Source organism: Panicum virgatum, chromosome 3K (genome assembly GCF_016808335.1).
Source record: "Panicum virgatum strain AP13 chromosome 3K, P.virgatum_v5, whole genome shotgun sequence".
Lineage (NCBI taxonomy): Eukaryota > Viridiplantae > Streptophyta > Magnoliopsida > Poales > Poaceae > Panicum > Panicum virgatum.
The window spans coordinates 57,225,308-57,238,290 of NC_053138.1; the positions used below are offsets into that span (position 1 = coordinate 57,225,308).

Sequence of the window (12,983 nt, forward strand, 5' to 3'; positions counted from 1 at the left end):
CTTTTCTTAAATGCATTGCAGGTCACGAAGGGAAGCAAATGTGCAGTCATTATTGGTGAATTGCTTGTGATGTAGTGCAAATGCACAAACATCATATCATAGTCTCCAGATTAGAATTAATTGCTTGCAAGATCCGAATTAGTATGATCATTGCATTTGCAGCTCATATGGTTGTGTCCAGAGAATACAAATACTTCAAATTGTAATGGATAAGTAAACCAGATTAGGTTGCTTTTGTACAGAACTATGACACAAAATAGCTTGAAGTATATATAAGGCTGCCAAAGAATTTGTGAGATGTTGCTTGACCAAAATTATCAGCAGCTCAAGTGCAGATATGCATGCGTGTGCAGCGGGGTGGCAGCATGCCTGCAGCGACAGTGCGGGCGACACGAGATTTGATTGCTTAAAATAGAAAGCTAGAAAGCTATTTCGTTTTTACTTTCCGAAAAAGGTGCGCCGTACGACCAGCTAATTTACGGCCGTAAATTAGCTGTGTCCTTAACAGAATATCTGAATTATGAATGATCCGTATTCGCTCGGCCCGCTTGTTAATTGCACGGATAATACCGTCATCAGCTGCTGATTGAACGCTAACAGCTCTTGGACTCATCAGCATGCATGTTCTCACTCATTCCCCTTCCCGTTGACCTGCGATAAGAAACTCCACCTCCCATCACCACCCAGCCCAATCACTGGCGTTGACCTAACAATCCACACACGACACGACGACACGCTTATTAATCACCAGATCGATCAGATGCTACTCCATCAATTAATTCCCATGCATCGACGACCACTCTCCCATCACCAGCGAAAACCATCAGGTGAAGCCCAGCTCGAGCGTGCAGCCATGGCGGCGGCGCCGCTCCTCCTCCTCCTGTGCTTGGTCGCCGCTCGCGCCCACGGCCAGCAGGCCGACGTCGACGCCGTCGGCTTCATCAGCATCGACTGCGGCATCCTGGAGGGCGCGGTGTACGCGGACCAGTCCACGCGCGGCCTGCGCTACGTCTCCGACGCTGGGTTCGCCGACGCGGGGGCGGGGCTCAACGCCGGCGTCAACCCGCCGTACAACATCGAGGGCCTCGCCGACTGCTACCTCACCGCCCGCTACTTCCCCGGCGGTGCGCGCATGCGCAGCTGCTACACGCTCCGGCCGGTGGCACCGGGGGGCAGGTACCTCGTCAGGGCCGCCTTCTACTACGGCAACTACGACGGGCTCGACAGGCTCCCCGCCTTCGACCTCCACATCGGCGTCAACCGCTGGGTCACCGTCAACGTCGCCGCCGCCGCCGCCGTGTACATCTTCGAGGCGGTGGCGGTGGCGCCGGCGGACTTCTTGCAGGTGTGCCTGGTGAACCGAGGCCTGGGCACGCCGTTCATCTCCGGGCTCGACCTGAGGCCGCTCCAGGACGACATGTACCCGGACGCCACTGTGAACCAGTCGCTGGCGCTGCTCAACTTCCGCCGGCCGACGGCGACGTACAGCTTCAACCGCTACCACTTCTGGCGGCCGGCCAGTACATACCGGGTGTTCAGGTGCGTGAGTATGGATGGCTCAAAACGTAGTGCTTTTCTTTTACGCCAAATCAGCACCAGCCACTAGCCACGGTCAGCCGAACATAGAAAACATATGAAAAAATAGTTAAATTTTGAATGGTAGCTGGCCATTCACTGACCATGAGGCACCGTATGGATCACGAAAAATAGAAAACATATGAATAGGAAAAGGCAAGACTATCATGCCCCTTGGATTCCCGTAGAAGGGATTGAAAGCACACGGAATAGTCAAAAGGTTGCATTTGGATGTATGGAAAAACAGTTAAATTTTGAATGGTAGATATATGGTTAGGTAGCTAGAGACAGACAGGATCACAGGAGTTAAAAAGATGGATGTTGCTTCTGAAAACTCAGAAGAAATGTGGACTAGCACCACTTTTCGCCCCCAAATTATGTATGATAGGAAAGTATTCTACAGAGTTCCTTTAAGTCAGCTTCATCCAAACATGCTGTTTGGAGATTTTTTTTTCATTTGGACGGGTATTCTTCAACATTCTTCCATTTTTAGTGCATTCTAATAGGACCTGAATAATTGTTTGATTCTGATAAATAAATTTTAATCAGCAAATCTTTCTGGAAAAAACAAACTCACCAAATCTTCTAAAAGTTCTGACTGAAAGCTCGTTCCTCTTCCATTGTAAAACAAAGTTATAATCTAGATTCAGATCCCTAATGTTCTAAAGTTGCCTCCTCCTAGTTCCAGCATCTTTTTGTCAATTCTGTTCATATTGATCTCCTGTAAACAACAGGTACCCATTTGATCCATATGACCGGCTCTGGCAGTTCCTATGGTGACGTTGATGCATGGACGAACATAACATCCTCGACAGCCGTCGATGTCTCCAACATCAGCAGCTTCCATACACCATCGAAGATATTGTGGAGTGCCGCCACTCCGGTGAATGGAACCCGGATCGACTTCACATGGAACTCGGATTCCTCCATAAACAATGACAACACGTCATACCTCCTGTTGCTTTATTTTGCGGACGTACAGAGGTTACCAAGCAATGCACTGAGGCGATTTGATATCCTTGTCGATAACGTTACATGGAACAGCAGCCAGGGGTACAGCCCGAAATACCTTTCTGCTAAGCTTGTGAAAAGGACCGTGCAGGGATCAAGCCAGCATACTGTATCACTTGTAGCCACACCAGATGCAACTCTTCCACCAATCCTGAATGCATTCGAAATATATACAGTGCTGCCAATGACTGAACTTGCGACAAATGATGGAGATGGTATCTGTTTTGGCACTTTAGCTTTGCTTGAAATGCTCTCAGCCTCCTGCATCCATCTGCAACCTATTGTGTTCATAGGATTAGGCACATTTTCGTTGCAAGAAAATAGGGTGCATAACTTCTTGCATTGACATGTTTATTTTGTCATTTTGTCAACATGTCTAAGTCTCAACTAGAACTTACAAGCTCAGTTTTCAATGGTCTGGACATCACGCACAGCCAAGGCCATGATGGAAATTCGCACAAAGTATGGATTGAAGAAAAATTGGATGGGTGATCCTTGTGCACCAAAAGCATTTGCTTGGGATGGATTGAACTGCAGTTATTCTTCATCTGGTCCTGCATGGATCACAGCTCTGTAAGTACGACACCTGAAGGCCTTCTACCACACACAAAAAACAAGATTATAGACTTACATGGATGCTAGAGAACTAAAAAAATAAATTGATTATGTTTCATGCCTTTGACATTGACCAACTATTGGATTTGCTGCAGGCACTTGTCATCCAGTGGGTTGAATGGCCAAATCGATGCCTCCTTTAGAGATCTAAAATCCCTTCAATACCTGTAAGGCAACTTCATCATACAAAACATAGTGCTCGGCGTGTCACGAATTTGATAATTTAGTTATTATTTGACCACTAAAGCTAAAAATGGCATAATGTTATAGTGTTCCTTATTTATTCTAATGTCTACTTTAGTATTTTCACAATAATTATAATCGCAGGGACCTATCCAATAACAGTGTATCTGGTTCAGTACCTGATTTTCTTGCACAAATGCCATCACTCACATTCCTGTAAGTATTACTACATTTCTAAACAGAAATCACTTTTATCAAAAATTCAAGGGGTAATTCAATCAACATATCAAACTGGGTTACTGCAGTGATTTGTCAAGCAACAAATTCAGTGGACCGGTTCCTGCAGTTCTACTACAAAAACGTCAAAATGGATCTCTTGTATTAAGGTTTGCATCATGTAGCTAATTTTAAGAACTCACTTTTAATCCAAAGGGGTTCCTTCTGAAGGATTACACAGTGATTCCTAGATGCTCGAAAAATAAAGTAACCCTACTGCTAGAACAAAACAAATGCAGTTACCACATACTTTCTCTCCACTTTACCTACTCACTACTCAGACAATGTTTCTCCAATGCTAGGACTGGTAACAACGCAAATCTGTGTGATAATGGTGCTTCTACCTGCAAACCAGAGAACAAGATTGGCAACAGAGTACTTGTCATTGCAATAGTTGTCCCAATAGCAGTAGCAACTCTACTATTTCTGGTGGCATTTTTTATGCTTCGAAGAATGAAAAATAAACAAGGTAATATTTCATAAACGAAATCACAGATTTTGTATTCACTGAAAGTTGCTTATATAAGATGTGGCTTGGCTGTAGTTACAAGGACAGCAAACAACTCAAGGCTTCCTAGCCCTCGAGAAAGGTCGAATATATTTGAAAACAGACAGTTCACCTACAAGGAGTTGAAGCTCATGACAGCTAACTTCAAAGAAGAAATAGGGAGAGGAGGATTTGGTGCTGTCTTCCTAGGATATTTGGAGAATGGAAGTCCAATTGCTGTCAAGATGTGTTCAAAAACATCTCAAGGGGATAGAGAATTTTCAGCTGAGGTAGGCCATTCAGTAGAATTTGTCTTCTGTGTGAATGCTTGAAAAATGAAAGAAATGAATGCTTGAAAACTGAAAGAAATGTTCTTGTTACATATTTGATATTTCAGGTTCAACACTTGACAAGAGTTCATCACAGAAACCTTGTTTCCTTGATTGGATACTGCAAGGACAAGAAACATCTAGCCCTTGTTTATGAATACATGCATGGTGGAAACGTACAGGACCGTCTAAGAGGTATGGTACCACAAGAAAGGGAAAAATTACTTTTAGGTGCCCAATATTTCAACATACTCTTTAACTCACTTTTAGGTTTCCATTTCAGCTTTGTAAAACACAATTCCAGCCTTTCCAAACATATGCCAAAAAAAATCTTACTTATGGGGGTTGGTTATGGTTTCAAACCCATCCAATTGAAATGTGTCGACTTTATTTATCTACTATTGCTACCATCATGGCGTAATCTGAGTTTTATCATGAGAATCAGAATTGAGTAACTGGCACACTACTGTCCTAATTCACCAACGAACCACATGCTATGCTATCGTGCTTTTGCACAAACCTTGTTGTAACCAATTTGTTGTGACCATCAATCGCAGGTGAAGCCTCTGCTGCTACACCCCTCACTTGGCATCAACGTCTCAAGATTGCTCTCGACTCTGCCCATGGTTTGTAAGCCTGTACACATCTCAAATAGTAAAATAGTAGTAAGATAGATATACATGATGTATCATGGTATATAGAACTTAAATGTGTGCACTAATAACCATCTGATTGTCCCAATTAGATCTGGAAATGCCTCAACAAGTTAAGCTAGCTTCTTCCAACCCACCCAAGCTTAACAATTGCAACTTAATTACCAGTTCATGCACACAAATGCAGGATTGGAGTATCTACATAAGGCATGTAAACCGCCACTGATCCACAGGGACGTGAAGACAACGAATATTCTGCTATCAGATGAACTTGAGGCAAAGATATCTGACTTTGGGCTCACCAAGGTGTTTGCCGACGATTACAGGACCCACGTCACAACACAACCAGCAGGTACCCTGGGGTACCTGGACCCTGAATATTATAACACATCCCGGCTTAGTGAGAAGAGTGATGTGTACAGCTTCGGAGTTGTGCTACTGGAGCTCATCACAGGCCAGACACCAGCAGTCCCTGTTACTGGCACTGAGAGCATTCACATTGCACTTTGGGTACGCCAGAAGCTCTCAATGGGCAACATTGAGAGCATTGTTGACCCGAGGATGGGAGGAGAGTATGATGTCAACTCTGTCTGGAAAGTTGCAGAATTGGCACTGCAATGCAAAGAGCGGCCATCACGGGAACGGCCAACAATGACTGATGTTGTGGTGGAGCTCAAGGAGTGCATGGAGCTGGATGTGCTGCATGCAATGGGATATTACAGCTCAGCACCGAGCAGCACAATTAATCTCAGTGCTGCAAGTGTTGACTTACAGAGTGATGCACAAGGAAGTGATCCAAGACAGGAAACTGTGCTTGAGCTTGAACAGTTAGACAATAGATCATCAACTCAACTAGGTCCTGCACCACGATGAGATGATGGTCAATAATTCGTGGAGTAAGTCAAAGATGCATCAGAAAATTTTATTTCATCATGTCGTTGAGCTGTTAAATCAAGTAACTAGTTGCGCAACCCTCCATCGATGAATGGTGTGTATGCCTATGATAGAAACTGAATATGTAATTTTCAAGTGGAGCTAGATATATAGAGAACTTGTTTGATAATAGTTGAAACATTGAGACAGAAAATTTAACAGGTATAGGAAATAGAATCAAGACTCAAAACCCAATCTCCTGATTGCTATGGTTCTTGGGTACGTCAACAGCATCTGATGTGAACAAGTTTGCCTATATTATATTTGTTAAGAGCTTTGTTGAGATAGAATCTTGTGGAGTGAGTTGCCAAATGTAAATACGAAGGGTGAAATTTAGCTAGTCTGCAGCACACTAGAGAGCACTCTATTCAAGATTGATAAGTATTTTCAACAGTACCCAATATAGAGGGTTCATTACCTAATGACACCAACAATTTGAGAACTGTGACCTTGTTACATCGTCCACTCTTTCTATAGCCCATAGTATATAGTCTCAGAAGTTCTTTGTCGTCGCAACCTATAAACTGAATGTAGATCAGAACTACTATTTCACAAAAGATCAACCAATGCTTGCATTATAAATTCGTATTTCTATATTATTGAGCAGCTTTCATATAGAACCACATAGCAGAATCCTATGACAAAATTGAACTTTCCCAATCAGAGATATCAGATTACCCTGCAAGACAGAACTCTAGGTATCTAATTGTGCCTACATAACAGGGATTAATCTGATGAGGTATACAATTGAATAAAAATTAAACAGATTGTTTCAACCATTTTGGTACCTGTTCACATACTGCGACCTCTTTTTATAGAGGTACAGTAGCTCATTAGTCATTACTGACTACATAACACAAACAGCTGATCTGATAGATGATGATATATTATAGCCCTAGATATTAATTCATTTTAAATGAAGGCAACCCTAACCATTAGCAAAAGCATCTTAAACGAGCAACCTCTATGAGCCCATAGTAATAAAAAAAAGGAGGGAACCGGATAATCAAGATGAGATTCCTAGAAAAAATAAAGCCAATAATGCGGGTGCGACATGACTGTTGAAGGAATATCCTAGAGAGCTACTAATTCAACGGACCAGGGAATCATCTTGCTCGCATCGCAGCATCATATGACGCGACAGTTCTGAAGTTTTCTCTCTCTTTTTTTATTCGCAAAGGTTGAGCCGCATGGGGCGGCGGATATCTCTGAGAGGGAGAAAATCAGGGCTCACCGGCGGCGGTGCGGCACGAGATCGACGGGGAGGCCGACCGCATGGAGGAGCCGGCGCTCCCCATCCCCACGGAGGCGCCGACGAGCGCCGGCGCCCGGCGACGAGCCTGGCGCCCTGGCACAGAGCAAGTGGCATCCGGGTCGGGCTGAGCAAGGCCCAGAGAGAACCATGTGATTTTGGCATGGAATGAACAAGGCCTAGAGAGGGCCATATTTTATTTTCTTAACGGCCCACTCGACGTCACTTGGCCCAAAAGACCAACGGCATAATTTTGGCAATTGGCATGGAAGGTGAGAGGTCAACGAGGCGTACTCGCCATCTTTGTATGGATAATAATACTTTTTGACTAGTTTTTTTTAATAGCACATACTTAACTAGTTCTTTTTTATAAATAACTAGCAGAGACGAACGTGCGGCATGCACGTATTAAAAAAAACTACTGATATGGATGGTATTAAAAAAATATTGATATGGATGAAATTAGGATCATGGAGTCCTCATGAGTAGAAAAGGCTTATATGGAACACAGGTTTGTGACTTTGTGCGGTTTGCATACAAAAGTCATCAACTATGATAACCTGTTAGAATATCATTGCTCATCATCAAAGGCTCAAAGCTAATCAGTGAAGTGCTATAGTTCAATTACAAAAGCTAGCATTATCTTATTCTAGTCTAAATCACAACATCAAACATGTCTCCATACACAACAACGCAACAGGGAAAAAAGAAAACCTCCCACGCAACAACAAGCCTATAACACCATGGCAATGTCAAGGCAGATAAGCTGCAGTAGAGAATAAGACAAGATGCCTACCGGAGAAGAGCCTGGCGGCTGTAGTGAAGTTGCTCCGCCTCCAACTCTGGGGCCGGTGGAGCCCTCGGCAGTACGTTCTAAGAAAAGGCAGGCGACGGAGACGGAGACAGCGACGGGGGCGTCATGTAGGCCGGCCGGGGAGCCTGCAAATTGCGGCCGTGCAGGCCCTGGTGCTGCGCGCGCAGCTGGAGAAGCCGGGAGTGCTGATGGGATCGGAGCGAGAACGAGAGCGGATTGATTGGATGCCCGTCTCCGGAGGCTGCCGCCGCGAGAACGGGGGGGGCGGGGGGGGGGGGGGGGAGCAACGTGAGAGAGGTACTGTGATCCAATCCAGATGAGAAAAAATTTCAATTATTATCAATTTTTATAGTATAGATAGATACTTTTTGACCCTGCACGATCCTTAGCATGGCACCGAAATAAAAAAGAAAAAGGCGTCGTTTTGGTATGGCTCTCTAGGGAGACATTTTGGATATACAATATAGTCTACATAAATGAAAAGGATAAATTGCCTAAAATATATGAAGTGTATATGCTTGATGACTTGTGAAGCCCAACTATATATAAGAATTAGAATAATGGAACTAAGTCGTATAGGTTTCGCAGTTGCATAGTACTCCCTCTCTATTTTCATAATATAATAGTTAGAATTCTAGCTTTTTCCTCTAACCAAAATGACAAATCACTCAAAAAAATTATATAGTTCCGCAAGCAAACGGATGAAGTTCATAGCAAGAGCCGATTTTTTTTTAGTTTTGTGCGTAAAAATACATATTATTTTGTCGAATTCGTACAACGAATAGTCAAATACAAGCAAGGCTTTCGCAGTTCGTATACGTAGCAACAGAAATTTTGGTAAGCATATCATCAAGTGACACAAAATGCCTCCATATGGTGTCTGCACTGATGCAGACAACAGGTGTCCAGCTGGACGTACGGCGCCATGTACTATGTGCACACGTCATCACATGGCGCTGCAGTCCGCCGGCTGGAAGGAGAGGACGCCATTGCCGAGGTCGTAGAGCAGGTGCATGTTCTGCTGCATGTAGTTGCCGATGATGGTCGTCTCGTTGATCGGCAGCGTCGCGTTCGGCCGCGCCGAGCTGAACACCACCATGCATGCCGTGGTGTCGTCCACGGGCGCCCAGTAGTTCTCCGCCGGCACCACCACGTCCGAAGCGCTGCTGCCGCCGCCGCCGCCGCCTCCAAAGTGCAGCACCAGCGGCGGCACCAGCTTGCCGGCGTCCCCCTGCGCCACGCACAGGTCCAACCCCGATCTTGCCGGCGGCGGCACGAGGCTGGCGCCGAGCTGCCGCGCCAGCTCCGCCCTCAGCGCCTGGTACGCCACGCCGACGAGGCTCGTGAACGGGGAGCCGGAGTCGATGAGCGTGCCCGCCCATTGCCCCGGCGCCACCTGCCGGAGGTCGAACGCCGCCGCCGGGACGTCGAGCTTGGTTTTCCCCACCGTGATCCCGGCCAGGGGCAGGAAGTAGAACGTGCCGAACAGGTCATCGGTCGGGTTCTTGACGAACGGCACGGAGGTCGCCGGCGCGCCGGCGCTCAGGCCGGCGGACGCGCCGACGAACAAGCGGCTCGTGTTGGCGGCGTCGCTGAAGTAGGGCGTGAGGCAGTAGGAGAACTTGGTGTCGCCGAGCTGGGAGACCAGCGAGAGCGCGCCGCGGCCGAGCCCGATGATGCCTGACGCGCCGTCCAGGGAGCCCGGCGTGAGCCTCGACGCGGTGACGCACCCGAACGCGAGGCTCGCGTTCTGCGACCCGAAGGTGAAGACCTCGGTGCCGAGGACTCCGGCGATGGCTCCGGCGCCGTAGGCGGTGAGGACGTCGCAAGCCGACCTGTTGCGCGAGCACCGGGTCTCGGAGCCGAGGGCGCACGCCGTGCCGTTGCACGCCACGGGCTGGGCGGTGCGCGACCGGGACGGGTCGAAGATGGAGAGGTTCTGGCTGAAGCAGCCGGCGGGGCGGCAGCCGGCACACTGCGTCCAGATGAGGTTGCTGCCGGTGTCGATGATGGCCTCGGCGCGCTGCGGCGGGTCGCCGATGAGGTACTCGGCGATGTACTGCGTCTCCACCCAGCGAACGGGCGCGGTCGCCTCGCCCATGGACGCCAGCCGGCGGTGGGTGCGCTCGGTGGCGCGGCGCACGCGCTCCGCCACGGTGCGGTTCGCCCTGGCGTCGACGTGGACGAGCTCGAGGCGGATGCCGGCGCAGGCGGTGAACGTCAGGGAGGCGCACAAGAGCGCCAGCCAGATAAGCAAGGGTCTCGCCATTTTTGTCTTGTGGGAGCACTCCTTAGCGTGTATCGTTAGTGTTTGTTGTGTGTGTGCATGTAGAAGGAGAGGGTAAGTGTATGTGTGTATATATAACAGATGGGTGTGGGGAATTATTTGGATGGCGCGAAATGAAGTGATGGAGAGTGCCCAACGATATGTTGACGTTGTCATTGCAATTTGCAAGTGGATGTATTTGAGATTAACAAAAGATTAAAAATTCAACAAAGAATTGGATAGGATATGGAACTGATTTTATAATAAGGATTGATGAAGTTCTAGGCACATGATCAACGGGTTGATGATCATATCAGGCTGATTAAGTCATGCATCATTTGGTAAAGAATCAAGTTGGACGAGACCTTGTAACTGATCTGTATTCTTTGCTAAATTGTTCAAATGGGACAGATGTCATGTACGTACATGACAGCTGCTATAGACAATATTGTGGTGCATTGGACATTGGTATCAACGAGTAGGTAGCATTTTATTAGCTGTTATATATACGGACTTGGTCGTCTATACCTACGTATGACAAGTCTTTGCCAAATGGATCGATGGCAAAACAATATTGACCTCCTAAAGCTTCAGAACAATCTAAGGGGCGGAGCTACACATGACCGTCGCCGACCCCCGATGGATTTGTGAAAAAACCAGTAGCAATCTGTTCATTACTCTTTAACCCCACCTAGATCGGTAACCTATGCTTGGGAATTGGCTTCAAAATTTTAATGCACAAGAGGCCTTTACTATTCTAACAGGGGCAGCGTCTCTGTGTTGGGCAATATGACGTTGTTGAAATGATATTATCTTTGATAACGTTAAACATTCATCTTTTATACAGGCTATTTTTAGATGGACCTACTGGCTGCGATTTTGGTCAATGTTGCAGCATGAGAAGAGGACAAAGGATCTGTTCATGAAGGTCAGCACTTCTTTGGAGATGGTAGCCTTAGAACTATTTGAGAGCCATGGATGGAAGTATAATAACATACTTTTTCGGGCTTAATTTTGCTTGTTGACTCCCCTAATAATCCAGCGATTGAAGCTGAAAATGTAATAATTGAAGGCTGTGTATGCTAAATTGTAGAGGCCAGAAAGTTCCTTTATCTAAAAATTCATTACTGTTTAAAGGCAAAGATCACGTCCCTATTTTCAGCTGGCTTCACCCCCTGAATCTACTTATTATATCCCAACAAAATGTAATGTTCTGTGGTTGGATGGGTATGGCCTGGCAAGTTACAATAACAACTGGGGAAGTGGGTATACAATAACAACAAGTCATAAATCTTGAGGGGGTTGCTTGCACGAGTCGCAATTCTTGCATAAATGGTGCAATACCCACTCTCGTTCTGTGGCACAAACTTATTTAATCAAGGCATACCAATAATCCAACACAGTGTATGGTCATGAACTTGGAAGGGAAATGCATGGTGGTTATACCCCTTGCAAAAAAAAGAAGAAGAAAAAAAGCGAATGAATTTAGTCAAGGCATGTATGCTCACCATCTTATTTGCTATACATGGTTTTGGCCCGGCCAATCCCAATGTCAAACACACACTGTGTGTTGATGCAACCTATGAATATGAATACCCATATGCGCACCCGGCCCTACCCTGTGAATTATAAACATATTTGAGAGATAAAGCTGGCACATGTTGTCCTAACATTCCGTCATGTACGTTCTTCATGTAATTTGCATGTATATTACTTTCACAAACATGAACTTCTAATTAATTTAATGGTTTTTATATACTTAGGTGTAATTTATGCACAAATTTCTTGCTTGCCCTTTTTTTTGCAGTTACAACTGAAATTTGTAATTCATAGAAAATCAGTGTTGTTAAATGTTGTGTTGTGATAGATGTCAGAAAGTACTATATATTCATATTTTGTTGCTCCAATATTTATATTTTCTCAATGTAGTAAAATATTTTGTACTGATTGCGGAATCTGTAAATTTGGTGTGTTATTACCACTGCTAGAGAAGGGGGCATTCGTCCTTTTGCGTTAGTACCGGTTGCAAATTGAGCCGGTACTAACGTGTGCAATTAGTACGTACCGGTAGTAAAGAACAGTGGCTTGGGAACAATTTAGTACCAGTTGGTGGTTCCATCCGGTACTAAATAGTCTACTCCAACAACGGCTAGATTCTTTTGAGGTCGTTTAGTGCCGGTTGGGTCCAAGAACCGGTACTAAATTGCCTAGATACAACTTAGTACCAGTTGGTGATTCTAGCTATACTAAATTCCATCATTTAGTACCTGTTCAGCGGTTCGACATACTAGCCGGTACTAAAAAGCTAGACATGCTAAAAGGCCACTGCTTCCTCCTCCCCGAGCCCGAGCAGCTCATTTGTTCTTCATCCTCCTTTGTTCATCCATGGCGCCATAGAGAAGGTGTTGCCCATTTTTCTCAAGTTTTGTGGGGATTTCACTCAACTCCAAAAGGCTCTCAAATATGAGGTGTTTGGTGTTGAGAAATCTCATCATAATATTCAATAATGAAAAGGTATGTATAGTTCACGCACACGTATAGCACCACACATATGTCATGCGTGGGCACACATAAACACGTACGTTCGTG

The 12,983-nt window shown here is 45.7% G+C and overlaps 1 protein-coding gene, 1 long non-coding RNA gene and 1 pseudogene across 10 annotated transcripts; 1 reads left to right on the forward strand and 2 right to left on the reverse strand.

Annotated features, from left to right (window-relative positions):
• Positions 1-597: 597 nt before the first annotated feature.
• LOC120699832 lies at positions 598-6,339 on the forward strand (annotated as a pseudogene).
• On the reverse strand, positions 2,044-7,455 carry LOC120699833. 9 transcript variants are annotated; one of them, XR_005685649.1, is made up of 8 exons: positions 7,297-7,455; positions 6,481-6,579; positions 5,432-5,988; positions 4,997-5,112; positions 3,564-4,004; positions 3,218-3,366; positions 2,985-3,140; positions 2,044-2,864 (listed from the first exon to the last, which is right to left on the reverse strand). It is a non-coding gene; the product is annotated as an uncharacterized LOC120699833 (long non-coding RNA). The 9 variants fall into 9 exon arrangements; XR_005685652.1 differs by lacking the exon at positions 7,297-7,455 and having other exon boundaries at positions 5,432-5,741; positions 5,902-5,988; positions 6,481-7,286; XR_005685651.1 differs by lacking the exon at positions 7,297-7,455 and having other exon boundaries at positions 5,432-5,828; positions 5,902-5,988; positions 6,481-7,286.
• A 1,375-nt stretch (positions 7,456-8,830) lies between these two features.
• LOC120701562 (aspartic proteinase nepenthesin-1-like) lies at positions 8,831-10,424 on the reverse strand. Its single transcript, XM_039985561.1, has one exon. The coding sequence runs from the start codon at positions 10,395-10,397 to the stop codon at positions 9,075-9,077; it is 1,323 nt and encodes a 440-aa protein (XP_039841495.1). The 5' UTR covers positions 10,398-10,424; the 3' UTR covers positions 8,831-9,074.
• Between the last annotated feature and the right edge of the window lie 2,559 nt (positions 10,425-12,983).